The sequence below is a fragment of the Barbus barbus genome (assembly GCF_936440315.1).
Source record: "Barbus barbus genome assembly, chromosome: 2".
Lineage (NCBI taxonomy): Eukaryota > Metazoa > Chordata > Actinopteri > Cypriniformes > Cyprinidae > Barbus > Barbus barbus.
In genome coordinates this window covers 25064551-25080731 of record NC_136730.1, presented here as the reverse complement: position 1 = coordinate 25080731, position 16181 = coordinate 25064551, and the positions used below count along the sequence as shown (strand labels likewise).

General features: G+C 40.9%; 2 protein-coding genes across 3 annotated transcripts in view; one reads left to right on the top strand and one right to left on the bottom strand.

The window, feature by feature from the left end:
- LOC306843172 (DNA-dependent protein kinase catalytic subunit-like) overlaps positions 1 to 2962 on the top strand; it is a 29934-nt gene extending 26972 nt beyond the window's left edge. Inside the window, exons 78-86 of the mRNA XM_079374472.1 lie at positions 46 to 113; positions 197 to 417; positions 509 to 601; positions 702 to 782; positions 921 to 992; positions 1125 to 1326; positions 1494 to 1682; positions 1935 to 2074; positions 2288 to 2962. Of these exons, the coding sequence (XP_079230598.1) occupies positions 46 to 113; positions 197 to 417; positions 509 to 601; positions 702 to 782; positions 921 to 992; positions 1125 to 1326; positions 1494 to 1682; positions 1935 to 2074; positions 2288 to 2492 (1271 nt within the window). The 3' untranslated portion in view covers positions 2493 to 2962. The remainder of the gene's footprint in view (positions 1 to 45; positions 114 to 196; positions 418 to 508; positions 602 to 701; positions 783 to 920; positions 993 to 1124; positions 1327 to 1493; positions 1683 to 1934; positions 2075 to 2287) is intronic.
- Positions 2963 to 2991: 29 nt separating this feature from the next.
- Positions 2992 to 15917, bottom strand: LOC306843159 (GRB2-associated and regulator of MAPK protein 1-like). 2 transcript variants are annotated; one of them, XM_079374454.1, is made up of 6 exons: positions 15552 to 15911; positions 14430 to 14570; positions 6978 to 7108; positions 5573 to 6751; positions 4274 to 4443; positions 2992 to 4179 (listed from the first exon to the last, which is right to left on the bottom strand). In XM_079374454.1, exons 1-6 carry the CDS (start codon positions 15670 to 15672, stop codon positions 3339 to 3341), a joined length of 2583 nt encoding a protein of 860 aa, XP_079230580.1. In that variant the 5' UTR covers positions 15673 to 15911; the 3' UTR covers positions 2992 to 3338. The 2 variants fall into 2 exon arrangements, with proteins under 2 accessions (XP_079230580.1, XP_079230581.1); XM_079374455.1 differs by lacking the exon at positions 14430 to 14570 and having other exon boundaries at positions 15552 to 15917.
- Between the last annotated feature and the right edge of the window lie 264 nt (positions 15918 to 16181).

Here is a 16181-nt window from a genome sequence, read left to right as displayed (position 1 = left end):
TTAGTGTAAGTGTTTATCTTTTTCTCTGGCTCTGGTTTTCCACAGGTCAGTATGATGGCCAATCGAAGCCTTTGCCAGAATATCATGCAAAAATCACAGGTTTTGATGAAAGGGTACGAGAAATAATGTTCTTATTATTAGATGTTATTTTGAGATTATTATTTCAGTGTGTAACAGTTCATCTTCCCAAACTTAGGTAAAGGTTATGAAATCTATTCGTCGGCCGAAGTGCATCATCATACGAGGAGATGACGAGCGGGATTATCCGTTCCTAGTGAAGGGTGGTGAGGACCTGCGGCAGGACCAGCGCATCGAGCAGCTCTTTGGCGTGATGAACATGATTCTCAGTCAGGACACTGCCTGTTCTCAACGGAGCCTGGCACTCCGCACTTATCAAGTCATTCCCATTACAAGCAGGTACTTGGATGGGGTTCTCATGACTCAATTTGTTTGCTGACCTGTCTTTAACTGGTCCTACAGGGTCTTTAATGTATGCTGACATTTACAGGATCGGCCTGATTGAGTGGATGGAGAGCACCTGCACCCTGAAAGACTTCCTCTCCAGCAGAAGGACTGAACAGGAGCAGAGGACAATCGAAAAGTGAATATTCTTTCCTTATTCCAGCAAATAAAACACATCATCATGCTTTCATACCCTGCATTGAGTGAAATAAAGTGTAACTTGGTTTAATGTATTTTAGGCCCAATAAGTCCTATGATGACTGGATCAGTAAAGTTGCTGGGAAGTTGGTTGTCATTAGACAATATGCTGAACTGTACAAGTAAGTCATAACTTCGTATTAACACTTGTTTAGAAGTCAATGACTCAGCATTCTAAAACGGCTTTAGAGCATGTATAAATTGACCTTGTATAAATAATATTAATACTTCTTAATGCATTTAAATTTGATTCGCTACAGGAAAGCAAAACGTGTGGACACTGTGAACAACTTTAGGAAAATTGAGCAGATGGTGCCTGATGACTTATTGAAGTATGCCAGCATTTCTCTCTGCATAATACATTGCAGTATTTCATTTCAATTTTACTGATGATCATATAGCAATTTATTGATGTTTGTCCTAATTCTAAAAGGAATGAATGATGGCATGAATTTTGTTTTCAGACGTGCTTTTGTAAGGATGAGTACCACACCTGAAGCCTTCCTTTCGCTGAGGTCCCATTTCAGTTGCTCTCATGCTGTGCTCTGCATCAGTCACTGGATTCTGGGCATTGGTGATCGGCATCTCTCTAACTTCATGATTAACACAGAGACTGGCGGTATGATCGGCATTGACTTTGGTCATGCGTTTGGATCAGCTACTCAGGTGGGCTTTTTGTCTAGTATTGATTAGTTTGACTGACAGTTCAATGATTCTGTAAGGAGACAAGTACTGGTATGAAGAGCTACTGTACCAATTTAGAGATACAAGATTAATGAACAGCTTGACTTGATGGTTTGAGAACAATAACCTGTGTTACATGTTGCATGTAGTTCCTCCCAGTGCCTGAAATGATGCCATTTAGGCTGACACGGCAGTTTATAAACTTGATGCGACCCATGGCAGAGTCTGGTCTCATCCAGAGTGTGATGGTACATTCACTGCGAGCCTTCAGAGATGACCCAGACCTGCTGCTCAACACCATGGATGTCTTTGTGAAGGAGCCTTCACTTGACTGGAAGGTAGAAGAACTCAGTCTAAGCATATTTGAAGCATGTAAACAGAAATGAATTGCTTGCTTTCCTTATTGTCACATTAGGTAGCCCTCAATTTAATCATCAAACTGATCTGCCCTCGTTGTAGACCCGTTTGCAATTTTTTTTAATTTCACACCTAAGAGTTAAGGTCTATAAAAAGCTTAGACATCGAGTCAATATCAGAGAGACAGGCTAACTAAATTGCAAAAGACAACAGCTCTATTTCCCATGTTACAGAACTTTGAGCTGAAGCAGCTGAAGAAAGGAGGTACCTGGACAGAGAGTGTGAACACCAAAGAAATAAACTGGTTCCCTCTACAGAAGGTCAACTTTGCTCGCAGGAAGCTAGAGGGAGCCAATCCCTCGGTTATAACAAGGTAGATCCAACCACAACTTCTGGCAAGTAAACATGACCATTTTAATATTTACATTGGCAGCATATCATGATAATGTTCTCTTAATGTATTCTTTAAATTAATACATTTTCTTCCTAATTCTTGTGAAGTAATCCTTTTATGGACCCAAAAAAACAAAAAACAAATTGTATTTCCCAGAAAGGCTTTTCTAACTATGGTGACTCAATGTTCTAGTGAGGAGCTTTGCCTTGGATTTGAGAAGAACCCAGAGTATAAGGGAATGTTGGCTGTTGCTCGAGGTGAAAGAGAGCACAACATTAGAGCTCGACACAATGAGAAGGACCTGAGTGTTGAAGATCAGGTAGACTGCCTGCTCGATCAGGCAACTGACCCCAACATTCTGGGCAGGGTGTGGATAGGCTGGGAACCATGGATTTGAACCAAATAGTTGGTAACATACATATTGAAATACAAGGTTTTTGTATCATTCTAAATTTTGTAAACCCTTTTTCATAGTGTGGAGATGGATTTCAGAACAACTACTGTCATATGCTTTTATAGTAATGTTTAGCTGTACTGCAGAATTTAATGAGATTACACCAAATAGACATGTTGAAGGAAACACTGAACACAGTTGTCATATTCCCATGCACTGCTCTGAAGGAAACCAGTCATCAAATAAAGCATATATACACACGTCAACATTGTCAAGGCCAAAGTGATCCATTATGAAAGCGTGAGACTTCTTCCTCTTCACTTTTATTTTTCGACACATCAGCCCTTTATTAATCACTGGTGTAAAAATGGTGGTGCTGGGAGCATTTTCATTTATATTGAGCTAGTGTGACAACCACCTTGTTTGGCGTCACAACTTGGTAAAGGATAATATTATTTCTTAATATGGTTAAAGCAAAAGTGTAAGTGATAAAACCACCTAATCAAGTCAATTGTCTTTATTGATCAACAACCAAAGAAACGTAGGCCACAGTTGGATTGGGTCAATATCTTCAGGTTTTTCAAAGGCTTTAGGTTTGAGCAAATAAAGTCTGTTGTGCAGGTACCATAAATTCAGAGAGATTACATAGAGATGAGTACAGGTTCATACACAAAGCAATTAATATATAGATTTATATACATGTATATTTTAAACAAAATGGCTATTAAAATCATTACAAGACTGCATAGCATTGAGATACAAAACGCAATACTGAAGGCCAATATTTGCGGCTGCATCACTGCAGCACATTGCATGTGTTTTGCTCTATACTGACTTGCTTGTTCAGCCTTACATTTTGGGCCTCCAGCCATTAATAAACTGCATGAGTTTCTTCACTTGAAGTTTGCTTAGCTTAAAGTCTTCTGACAGAATCTCCTCCGTTAGCTGTAGGAGCAAATTTCCATCAATTTTTTCTTGCACAAACAAAGAGACAACATCATCTGACATACCGATGAACCGTAGTGACTTAGAAACCTCCTCAATGGAGATCCCTGATAGATTGCTTGGTGGCTGCCAAAACACTGTAGCTACAGGATACGAAATGGAGAACACATCTGTAGTGCCGTGATGCGGTTGATCGAGCGAGCAGCTTTTGGACTCAAGTTCCAGGGCGTCCACATCGGCTGTGGCCGTAGTAGCGGGATCTGTATCTTTCTTTGTATCATTACATTTAGGTGTTCTTGGAGGCAAGATAGGGCAGGACTGGTTTTGCTTAGGGTTACATTCCTCTATAGATTTGTCTCTGCACAGTTCCATGGTGTAGCTGGTGGATTTGGTGCAAGATCGGGAAACCTGTTGAGGCTTGGAGGCCGCAGCGCCCCCCTCACCATTCGCTCGCCTACAGAAGTCTAACAAACCTGAAGGACAAGCCTTAGGAGTACCAGGGGTCCTCTTCCGAGGATAACTAGAGTAACTTCGACAGTGGAGCGACGGAAAGTCCTCACCTTTATACGAGTCTGCACCACAGAAATCGTTTGGCCAGGAAAGGCGGGAGAAAGAGGCATCGACCGAAGGACTAAGGCAAGGGAGAGGCTTGGAGCCTTCACTGGCATCTGGTCTGATCCAGTTACACGGGTAGCATGCATGGTTCTGATCATCGTACTCACTCGGCGACTCGCCCTCTCCACTTCTATTAAGAGATGGAGAAGAGGATCGTTCAGTCATAAGTAGTGCAGTTCACAAACTAGGTCCATTTTGTCAATTAAAACAAGTGCATAACTCACATGTTGTGTAAGCCAGATGAGTAATAGGATAGTGTTGGGCTTGGGGAGCGCGTGTCTGTCTGACGTGGCTTGGCAGGAGGGTATGGCACTGTGGCACTGCTTGAGCCTACCTGCTTGCAGCTCCGCGGTGGAATTGGTGGAGCGTTCAACAGCCGGCACTCCTCCCTCACCTGCGAAGGTAACAAGAAAAAAAAAAAAAAAAAAAAAAAACTGCATGGCTCTAGAAATGTGAATATTATAATTACATTATTGGAGGACTGAATGAACGCAGATACAAATCTTTTGAGACAGGCTGTGCAAATTTATCAAATAGGAATACGAACATACGAAATGTAACCTTTGTTCCTACTTGGAAAATATTTAGACCTGTAGTGATTGACCAACAGAGTACACAAATAAGTCACTATGTAAGCACAGAATAAACTTTGCCTTGTCTGAGTGGAAAACAGAAGAAGAGCCTTAAAATCATGTTTTTTTTTTAACAGGACAATCAATGATTAAAGATTTCTACAAACACTTTGTAGAAATCTTTAATCATTGTAGAAACATTTCAACTTAATATTCAGGGTTCCCACTCGAGCAGTGATTTTTCCAGGTGTTTGTGTTTTACTGGTTAAAATTTGATTTCACTGATTAATATTTTTGTTAACCCTTGCCTCAAACAAAAGAACAATTCACTCACATTTTGCTATAGCTTGGCATATGCTATGGCATACAGAAATTATTCTAATATATTGATTTGGTGTGCAAGAGACATCAATGCTGAAAACACTAAGATTTAAAGATTTCTTTCAGGCTTCATTGATGAACAGATATTTGAAATGGATTTTTCTTTTGTAAAAATCTATCACAAAAAAAAAAAACAACAAAAAACGAACACGATATGCATGCGCATCTAGTCAGTAAACCCAGTTCCTTGATTAGCGGTAAATCCCCTTCACCTGCTTTCAGATGGAGCGGCATTTAATACACTGAGCCGTAGATAACTGACAAGCTACGCAATATTGCTTTCGTCATCGCAGATATTTCGTCTTCAATAATGAACGTGATATTGCCTAGCTTGTCAGTGAACTACGGCTCTGTGTATTAAATGCCGCTCTATTTGAATAATCAAGGAACCGGCTTTACTGACGAGATGCGCATGCATATCGCGTTCGATATATATCACCCAGCCCTAATAGAGACCCCCAAACTTTTAAACAGTAGTGTAGATTTGTGCAAATATTGAATACAAGTAACTTTGTTTCTATTTGTTTCAAAGAGAGACTACTAAGGTTTATCTAGTATAAATGGTCTCACAGCTTCAGACTTTGGAGGCACCGGAGGTGGAGGTAGATTGACATCTGCACCAAGCAAGGCAGTTGTGGGACCTGCTGTGGGGTATGGCAGTACAGTCGTGCAGCCAGAGACAGTCGAATTTCTGACCCCCTCGATGTGGTCTAGCACAGATCCAGAGTTCTTAACATGATCCAACCAAAGCTCCTCATACGGCACGTCTGGTTTAAGGGAGCCAGAAGAACTCTCCTGCAGCTCAGGGAACAGATAATCTGCATCCGGAGCTTCTGCGGGCACACAATCTCCACATAAGCTAACACAACCCTGAAGATTCACCTCGCTGTTCCCATGCAGATTGTTTCCGTAGACGCAGACAGACAGGCGATGAAATGACTGCGTGAGCTCATCTCGGGCTGAGCTTAGAGAGCTTGGCAAATGCACATGTGAGGGACAGCCATTGCTTCCGCTGCTGTTGCAGATGGCACTCCCACTTCCCGTTCCACCTGCGCTACTTTTTTTCGGGCTCTTGCCATCCTCGATCCAGTCCACCCGCACATCACGGACCGCCCTAGAGTAGTCATCAATGTCGAATTGCTCCTGGCAGTAAGCAAACCAGCGGTGGACCACAGTCTCCAGCCAGGCTTCTCCTTGAAGCAGCCCTTCAGGCACCAGTAAACGTGGCAGTGCTGTGGACACGTGCAAGGGGAAGTGCACTGGCAGTATTTTGTTTGAACGTAACGCGCAACACACCACTACTGTCTTGGTCTGGATGTTGACCAGCTTGTATCGGTGGCCTTCGCGGATCAAATGGAGGTCATGCGGATTACGTGGCGGGCTGCTGGGCACCATGACATTCACAGGTAACCTGGTCTTCTCCACAATTGTGCGAATAGTGTGTTCTCCTTCCTGCATCTGTAGCTCCAGTGGGGAGCAGGTACTGAAGCGACCACGGCACTGGAAAGGCAGGCTGATGCTCTCATTGGTGCGGTGGTTCATGCAGATAAGGCAGGGCATCTTTCCACGGCCAAGCTTACTGATGGAGTGAAGCTTGCCAATGCGTTTGAAGATCGTGTTGAAGCGTGACTTTTCTCGCGATGTTTTGGCATAGAGGATCTCAGCCTGGCCCATTAGTGTCAGCTCATCGCCAGTGCTCAGCGTGATGTTGTACACTTCTGTGTCCTCGTTGGATTCTCCTGATGCCATCTGGGAGAAAAAGGACAGCAATTTGAACAGATCACCTAAAATGTAGTCTAAATAATGCTAGTCTTACAGAAGACCTTTGACTACTACAAGTCAAAGAAATGGTGAACAAATTTTTCACATTACAAACACAATGCCTGAGAGCCATTCTGATAAAGGCATATTAGATTATACCAATATTAAGATAAATTAGTGCAGGAGGTCTAAATCTGCAAACACAAAACCAGACCTTGACATTGAAGGATATTTCTTCCATGACATAAACTTGCTCAGGGAATGCTTTGGCCACCTCCTCCACGCTGTTGAAGTACTGCACTGGCTCCTTAATGTCCCTGTCCAGCTCCAGTAGCTTAAACTGGCCTGTAAAAAACAGAGCAACATCACAACATTGTCACACTTTCATATTATATGTGCACAATATACAGCTGCAGTCTGTAAGATTTTGGTGTTCAAAATTTATACAAGCGAGTACACCATGAATCTGTTTTCAAACAGTGTTTTTGGCTTGTCCTGAATCACTATGGTACACCTATAATAACTGTATATTCAGACTATTTCGGACTGGTTCGGGTAGGTACCGCTGCGGAGTAGCCCGGTACCTGCGTAATTCGTTGTAGACATAAACTGAGAGAAGTAGCTCTGCCTACAATGTTCTTCCACAAGACGCACGCAGTTCTGTTTATTAACCGCTAGAGCGTCAAAAGTTACGGACTGCAGATTTTATATAAAATACACAGTGCCCTCCAAAAGTATAGACAAAATTGCTCTGTTGGCTGTGGAGCCAAGAGACTTACAAATTTTATTAAAAGATGAATGAGACAAAACTACAGAATGTCACATTTTATTATTGGGTGATTCAACAGACGTTTTACCAGCTAACAAGTTCAGCACAAGTTTCATCCCCCTATCTGATGTGAGCATAAGTATTGAAACAGTTGCCTCACAGGTCTTTCTAAGTGATCAGCTGTGTCCTGTTGCTTTAATTCTTCAGATATTAAAAGCAGGGAATGTGTTGTATCAGTTATATCCATTACTTCTGCATTCTGAATCTTGCATTCGATGATGACACACAAACCAGGATGAAGATGAGGGAGCTGACGTTGAGAGAAAAGCAAGCAATTTGGATGCTAAAAGAAAAGAGGAAGTCAATTAGAGCTCTAGCAAAAACAAAGGGCATGGAGAAATCAAGAGTTTGGAAACAACCAGCGACACCAGCAACCAACAACTACCTGATCGGCTGAGAAAACAACAGTAGTTGATGACAGACAAATCATAAAAGCTGTGAAAATTAACCCTAAAAGACGTGTCTGTAAAAATCACCAACAACTTCCAGAAAGCTGGGGTGATGCTCTGACAATCTACTGTCCTCAGGAGACTTTGACACAGAATTACAGATGCTACACAGCAAGATGCAAACCTCTGACCAGCACCAAAAATACAAAGGCAAGATTAGAGTTTGCAAAAAAGCACAAAGGTGAGCCAGAAGAGTTTTGAAACTGTGTTTATGGACCGATGAGACAAAGATGAAGCTTTATCTAAGTAATGGGAAAGCAAAAATGTGGAGAAAAAATGGGAACTGCAAATGATCCCAAGCATACAGCCTCATCTGTAAAGCATGGTGGAGGTGGTGTCATGGCATGGGCATGCATGGCTGCCTCTGGAACAGGCCCTCTCAACTTTACTGATGACTTAATGTATGATGACAGTAGCAGAATGAATTTGGAAGGGTACAAAACCATCTTGCCTACCAATATTCAAGAAAATGCCACCAGATTCATTGGGAAGTGCTTCATATTGCATCAGGACAATGACCCAAAACACCTGCCAGTTCAGTCAAGGAGTTTATAAGGGCAAAGAAATGGAAAGTCTTAGATTGCCCAAGTCAATCTCCAGATTTAAATCCGATTGAACATGAATTTCACCAGCTGAGAGGAGAGTAAAGGCAGAAACTCCCCAAAACCAGCAACAACTGGAATTGGCTGCATTAAAGGCTGGGAAAAGTATTTCAAAGGATGAGACCAAGAGTCTGGTGATGTCTATGGGTCACAGACTCACTGCTGTGATTGTGCGCAAGGGATCTGCAACTAAATAATAGCTTTTAATCTTTTATATCTGCCTTGTGTTCAACTGTCCCAATACTTATGCTCACATCAGATAGGGGGCTGAAACTCTAAAAGTGCTGAACTTCTTATCTGGTAAAACATCTGTGTGTTGAAACAGCTAATAAAATGTGACATTCTGTAGTTTTGTCTCATATTAATCTTTTAATCATATTTGCAGATGTCTTGACTCCATAGTTAACAGAGCAATTTTGTCTTTACTGTTCCAATAGTTATGGAGGGCACTGTACATAATTTCATGTAGATGGTGTTATTCTGCCAAATCAGTGCAAAGCAAAGAAATTGGGTATGCTCCGATCAGGATTTTTGCAGCCGATACGGCGTACCGATTTCTTGTCATCAGAATGACAAGATGCCGATGCTGATGCCGATTCTGATGCTTCAAGCTTTATATAACATATGTCACCCTGGACCACAAAACCAGTCTTAAGTCTCTGGGGTATATTTGTAGCAAAAGCCAAAAATATATTGTATGGGTCAAAATTTAAAAAAAAAAATAATTATGCCAAAAATAATCAGGATATTAAGTAAAGATCATGTTCCATAAAGATATTTGGTAGCACTTTTTTTTACAGTACGTGTAGTTCCCTGGTACATACATGGTAAATATCTTGTGCCTACAGGCAAATGAGTGGTGACTATAAAAAAATTCACCATTTTACATAAACATTACACAGGAATTACCAATTCTTCAAATTTTGTAAGCACTGTTGTGGAGAGCAATTTAACATTAACACACACTTGTTTGTAAGTACTACATATTTACCATGTGTATACCAAGTACAGTACGTGTCTTGTTTGTTTCCACATAATAGCACATTTTTCCGTAGGTGCTACACATTTACCATGTACACATTATTAGTATGTGCAGTAATGCTTCTTATTAGTTACATATATGGATACTGTAAGGACATGCCGGTTTGTACCCACTTGTTCGCAAGTACTGCATATTTACCATGTATACTGTATACATTAGTAAGTACAGTAAAGTATGTAATTAGTTACCATGTACGGGCACTACCTGTAAGTGACCCTTTTTACCCACACTTGGCTGTATGTACAAACTAATTACATGCATGTACGACTTAAGTACAGCCGTGTTTCTTATTTGTTACCATGTACATAAACTTCAGGCAAGTACTTTGTGTTACCACTCATTTGCCTGTAGGTACAAGATATTTACCAGGGAAGTACACGTACTGTAAAATAAAATGCTACCAGATATTTTGTAAATTTCTTACTGTAAATATCAAAACTTATTTTTTGATTAGTAATATGCATTGCTAAGAACTTCACTTGGACAAGGTGATTTTCTCAATATTTAGATTTTTTTGCACCCTCAGATTCCAGATTTTCAAATAGTTGTATCCCAGCCAAATATTGTCCGATCCTAACAAACCATACATCAATGGAAAGCTTATTTATACATTCTATATTATACATCAGCTTTCAGATGATGTATAAATCTCAATTTCGAAATAAATTACACTTAAGACTGGTTTTGTGGTCCAGGGTCACATATGTAATAATGTTATACAAATAATCACAAACATTATTCCTTATACAGTGAACATTTTAATATAACTTTTATTCATAATATAAGTTTATGGGGTTTATGCATAATATTCTGTATATCAGGATACTTAATATAAGACAAAAATAAATGCAAACAAAATGGAGCAGTCTGATGCAACCCACAAGGTTTATTTAAACATTATCTTATAGTAAACTGTGGAGGACAAAAACATTTAATCTCCTAAAATTGAGAAGTCTGATGCAACTTAAACATTGTCCATTACAAATCGGAGCAGGACAAAAACAAAACAAAAACAACATTTAAACTCCTAAAAGAACTAATTGGAGTAGTTTGATACAACTCATTAGGTTTAATTTAACATTGTCCAATGTTAGAGAGAGGACAAAATAAATAGAAACATTTAAACTCCAACATGGAGAAGTCTGATGTAACTCAAGGTTTAATACTGTCCAATATAAAACTGGAGAAAAAAAAAAATAAAAATCAAAACATTTAAACTACTGAAAGAACAAAACAATAGTTTGATCACGGTTATATCCACGGGCACTGCGGATAATCGAGATGGTCCTCACTGCAGAACACAAGATCCAGGTTGGATCCAGATCCAACTCCTCCCACCTTACATATACCTAAACCTACCAATCTCCACCCCCTGATAGGGGTGTGCGATATGACGATTTTTGATCGTGGACGATAAAAATGTCTCCACGATCTGCTTTTGAAGAAATACCGTAGTATCGTGCTACAGCACACATTATGTCAAATACAGTTCTGGCGCCTCCGTCTCTATATACTGTACAACACGACATACAGCAGTAGAGTTACTCTGACAGGACACTGCACTTATTTGCGATCGCAAAAGTGCATTATTTGCATACAAGCCTGTACAAGTTGCATACAAAATGTTTCATTCGCGCGCTGGTCTGACGTGCGCTTTCTCTGAGTGCATACACCTGAAGCACGCGCACTAAAACGCCTGTCTAACAGCGCCTGATTACTCAACTAACTTATTTTTTGCGCTAATACTGTCAAAACACACAAGGTTTACCTACAGACTCAGTTGGTTATCTCTAAAATAAAAGTAAATAGTTAAGAGAGAAACGGATGCGTGCCTGTATATTAGATGCGTGCAGCTCTTAAAGGGACAGGCCACTAAACATGCTGTCGACTGTCATTAGTAAAGTAAAGTAAAGTCGTCGTGACGTATTGTCAAGTATGGTTACCCATACTCGAAATTGGTGCTCTGCGTTTAACCCATCCAAGTGCTCACACACAGCAGTGAGTAGTGAACAAATGCACACACACACACACACACACACACACCGTGAACACACACCCGGAGCAGTGGGCAGCCATGCTGCGGCGCCCGGGGAGCAGTTGGGGGTTCGGTGCCTTGCTCAAGGGCACCTCAGTCGTGGTATTGAGTGTGGAGAGAGCGCTGGACATTCACTCCCCCCACCTACAATTCCTGCCGGCCGTGGACTCGAACTCGCAACCTTTCGATTACGAGTCCGACTCTCTAACCATTAGGCCACGACTTCCCGACTTAAAGGGATAGTTCACCCTAAAATTTAATTTGTCATTATTTACTCACTCACATGTTGTCCCAAACCTCTATTAATTTCTTGTGCTGAACACAAAAGAAGATATTTTGAAGAATGAGGGTAACCGAACAGTTGCTGGTCTACATTGACTTTGATAGCAGGAAAGAAAAATCCTATGGAAGTCACTGAGGACCAGCAACTGTTTGGTTTTCCACCTTCTTCAAAATAGCATTTATGTTCAGCAGAAGAAAGAAACTCATTAAATGTAAGAGTAAATGATGGTATAAAAATAAAACATCATGACAGAATTGACAGACAGATGACTATTTAGTTTTGGGGGGAACTATTCATTTAACGTTAACAAAACGCAAAGAGAAAAATCACTCATTATTCTTGACTGAAAAACTTTAACAGTTGCTTTAGGAATCAGTCTATATAGTGTTTTATTTTTATACTTCTTCATTCAATTTCATTGAATGCTCCTGCTAAATACACCTATTGTACCTGAAAACAAAGCACTGTTTGTTTTATTTGTATATTATGTGTTTTTGTAATGTGTATCTTTGTTCTTATTTTTTAATAAGAAAGATAAAATGACAAAGATTTTTATCTTGGCCCACTTTGGCCTAAATATCTGCCATGACTTTTTTTTTTTTTTTTTTGTTACCTTGAAAGGCTTTGTCTTTCTAGTTTGGCTGTAATGCTCAGACAACTTGTAAAACCAACATGACAAAGAATCGTGATAAAATCGTGAATCGTGATATTTCTAAAAAAAAATCGTGATATAATATTTTCCCCATATCGCCCACCCCTACCCCCTGATCCCTAAACCCACCCATCTCCACCCCTAAACCTACCATCTCCACCCCCTGATCCCTAAACCCACCCACCTCCACCCCTAAACCTACCATCTCCACCCCCTGATCCCTAAACCCACCCACCTCCACCCCTAAACCTACCATCTCCACCCCCTGATCCCTAAACCCACCCATCTCCACCCCCAAACCTACCATCTCCACCCCCTGATCCCTAAACCCACCCACCTCCACCCCTAAACCTACCATCTCCACCCCCTGATCCCTAAACCCACCCATCTCCACCCCCTGATCCCTAAACCCACCCATCTCCACCCCTAAACCTACAATCTCCACCCCCTAGATGTGGATCCAACACGGCCCCCTGGATCCATGTTCTGCATTGAGGGGCTACTGGGATAATCTGCGGGTTGGGTAATAAAAAAAATGCATTCTGATTATTTGCGGGTGGGTCACGGGTGGATAAAATAAATCATAAATGATGCAAATATTAACTACATTTTTTAAAATACATTTTTTCATCAGGCAGACGATTTCATTTGTATGTGTGTGTTCGCCTGATCGGAAAGTTGCAGTGACAGAAACGGTGACATTCCAGATAAAGTTTTATAGGAGTAAAGCCTATGTTAATGCTATTGAGTAGGCTAATATGGCCAAAGATTATATTTTGTTTTATGAATAAATGTTCGTATTATGTTACCGTTACCCCTTATGGGTCCGATGAGGTTTTGTTCGGTCCTCCACATGGTGCCAACTCACAAAAGACTATTTTTAGCCAAGCAGCACAGAGAGCTGCTTTTGCAGCATGTCTGGTATAAACACAAGCACTGACTAGAGCGGCCGCGATCAGCTCCGGTTCCTGTGTCTGAACCGTAACGTGCTGCAGACGCGCAGATGCGCAGATCAGCTCTAACGTCACTGATGTCCATTCATTATATCATCATGCAAAACCATACACGACAAATAATGAATTTTTCATTGTTTCTCGAAACGTCATAGCATTTCCACACTGGCGATGACATTACTGCGGCACCAGATCAATAGGTGTGTTCGACTTGAAGCGGCGCTGCTCAGAATGATCAGTGTATGACATCAAAGTACCGCGAGAGCAATTCGAAAGCATAAGGATCCATCTGCTCTCACGGTACTTTGATGTCATACACTGATCATTCTGCGCAGCGTCGCTTCAAGTCGAACACACCTATTTATGTTCCCATGCATCATGTACGTCCTCACGCACTGACGTCATCAAAAATTGGTTCGTGAGATCGACCAAGTGTAGTGAGTACCGATCGAGTCATAAAATACGATTATCGGCCGATACCGATCTCCGGCCGATCGATCGGAGCATCATAAAATAGGCCGTTTACTAGGTCTGTATGGACCAAATTCAGAGGAAGAGAATTTTTTTTACTGGACCCTCTCCATAGCCAGAGGGACGTCAATATGAAGAGACCAATTAGCTAATGAACTTCCAACTAAAAGCAGATAGGAAATACAGCAGCACAGATGTTTGTTTTTTCTGTTTAATATAAATTGCAAGAACACGGTAAATCCTAGCAGAATAACTTTTCTTTCATTTGCCTTCTTTTTGAAAATACTTAGCGTCGGAAAGGCGTTTCTAGGTACAGTGCATGCTGCACTACAACAAATGAGTGGCCTTACCCTCATAATGGACAGGGATCTCGATTTTCGGTCCGATGACATAATGGCCCTCCTCTAGGCTATGGGCGGTAATTGTGGTCCATTGCCGACATGAATGAATCAAGAGGTAGTCATTTTCTCTCAGTCCTTCCACCAACTCCCCTGAGGCGAAACAATATAACATCAGTACGGAACAGTATCCTTAGTGTGTACTTTTGTAATATGAATTATATTGATATATGAAAATCATACCATAATGCAACAAAAACAAAAAACTACAGTTAAGTGGTGCGCAGGGATATAACTAATAGCAAGTGCACTATAAACAGATTTTAAACAACAAGAAGGGCATAATTTACTCTTATTTATATACTGACAAAATATAGTATTTGTAAGAAGATTATTTACATAAACTAATATGAGAGAGGTAAGATGGGTTTTGTGGGCCTTTAACTCTGTCTGTTGTACCCGGTGAGCGTTATAATGATAATGATCTAGTTCCCCTGACATTATCACTTCCTCCAGAGCTCAGCTCACACACAACAGAACTTAGAGCTAACACTTCAGTCTCTTTATAATAAAGCAGTGAATAAAAAACAACCCTGTTAAGTTATCAGACTATATTACTCGTGCTTTACGACTATAATTTATCGAGTATAAAAAGCACCTCCCCAAACTAAATATTCATATACTTGTGTGGGCTCCTTTCTAAAGTTTCAGAATGAAGGGGTTGCGGAGGCTGTTGTCTAGTTAGAAAAATCAAAGAGGTTTGAAACACAAATATTATGAGGCCGGTGTTTGACTGACTGCAGTCTGTTATTTAACTCTATGGCCTAATTTGCGTTAGCCTGCTAACATCTATGCTTCTCTTTTTCGCAGTTTATTTGGCTGTTTGGTCAGTAACTGTGTCAGAACAACTACAAAACGCATCACTCTTAATGTCGACCCTGTATGTTATGTCGATAAAGCCCTCCGTTAAGGTATCGCGCTGAACGTGTTCAGAGAGTGGAGGCTCGCGTTAGCTTAACGCGCGAAGCGGCTAATTATTGGAATTCCACAGGAGCGCGAGCGCCCACGCGCAGCTGCTGCCGCACACAACAACAACAACAACACAACACCAGCACAACTCTGGACAAACCTTACCGCTGTCCAACTTCACAATCTGCGGTAGTCTGTAGGCACTAACAAGTCTATCCAAGGGTAGTGTCGTCGTACTCCATGTTACATCTTTCAAACTGTTGTACAGCATTGATCCAAGGTCCATGTTAGCTTGCTAACATCAGCACGTTAACCCATCGCCGCATGCATCTGCAGTGAAGAATGGCTCTTTCATGGAGAAAGCTTCGTTAGATGTCCTTTGGTTTACTCAAAGGCAGTCGTGGATTGTAAGTGAAGCCATGTCTGTCGACTGTCTATTTACACTGACAGGAAATGCCATGAATCCCAAACCGTAGCGATCTCGGAGCTGGAGTGGCTATTTCCTCTTCCCTGCAGCACCAGCGGTTGCTCAGGCAACCAGCGCCATTTTGGTTGTATCGTGTGTTTTTTAATTGAATTTCCAGGAGACATTTGTGACCCTGGAGCACTAAACCAGTAACAAGGGTTAATTATTTGAAATTGAAATTAATACACCTCCTGACAGCTGAATAAATAAGCTTTCCATGGATGCATGGTTTGTCAGGATAGGACATTATTTGGTAACAGGACTATAGGACTATCTATCTCTATATATATATATATATATATATATATATATATATATATATATATATA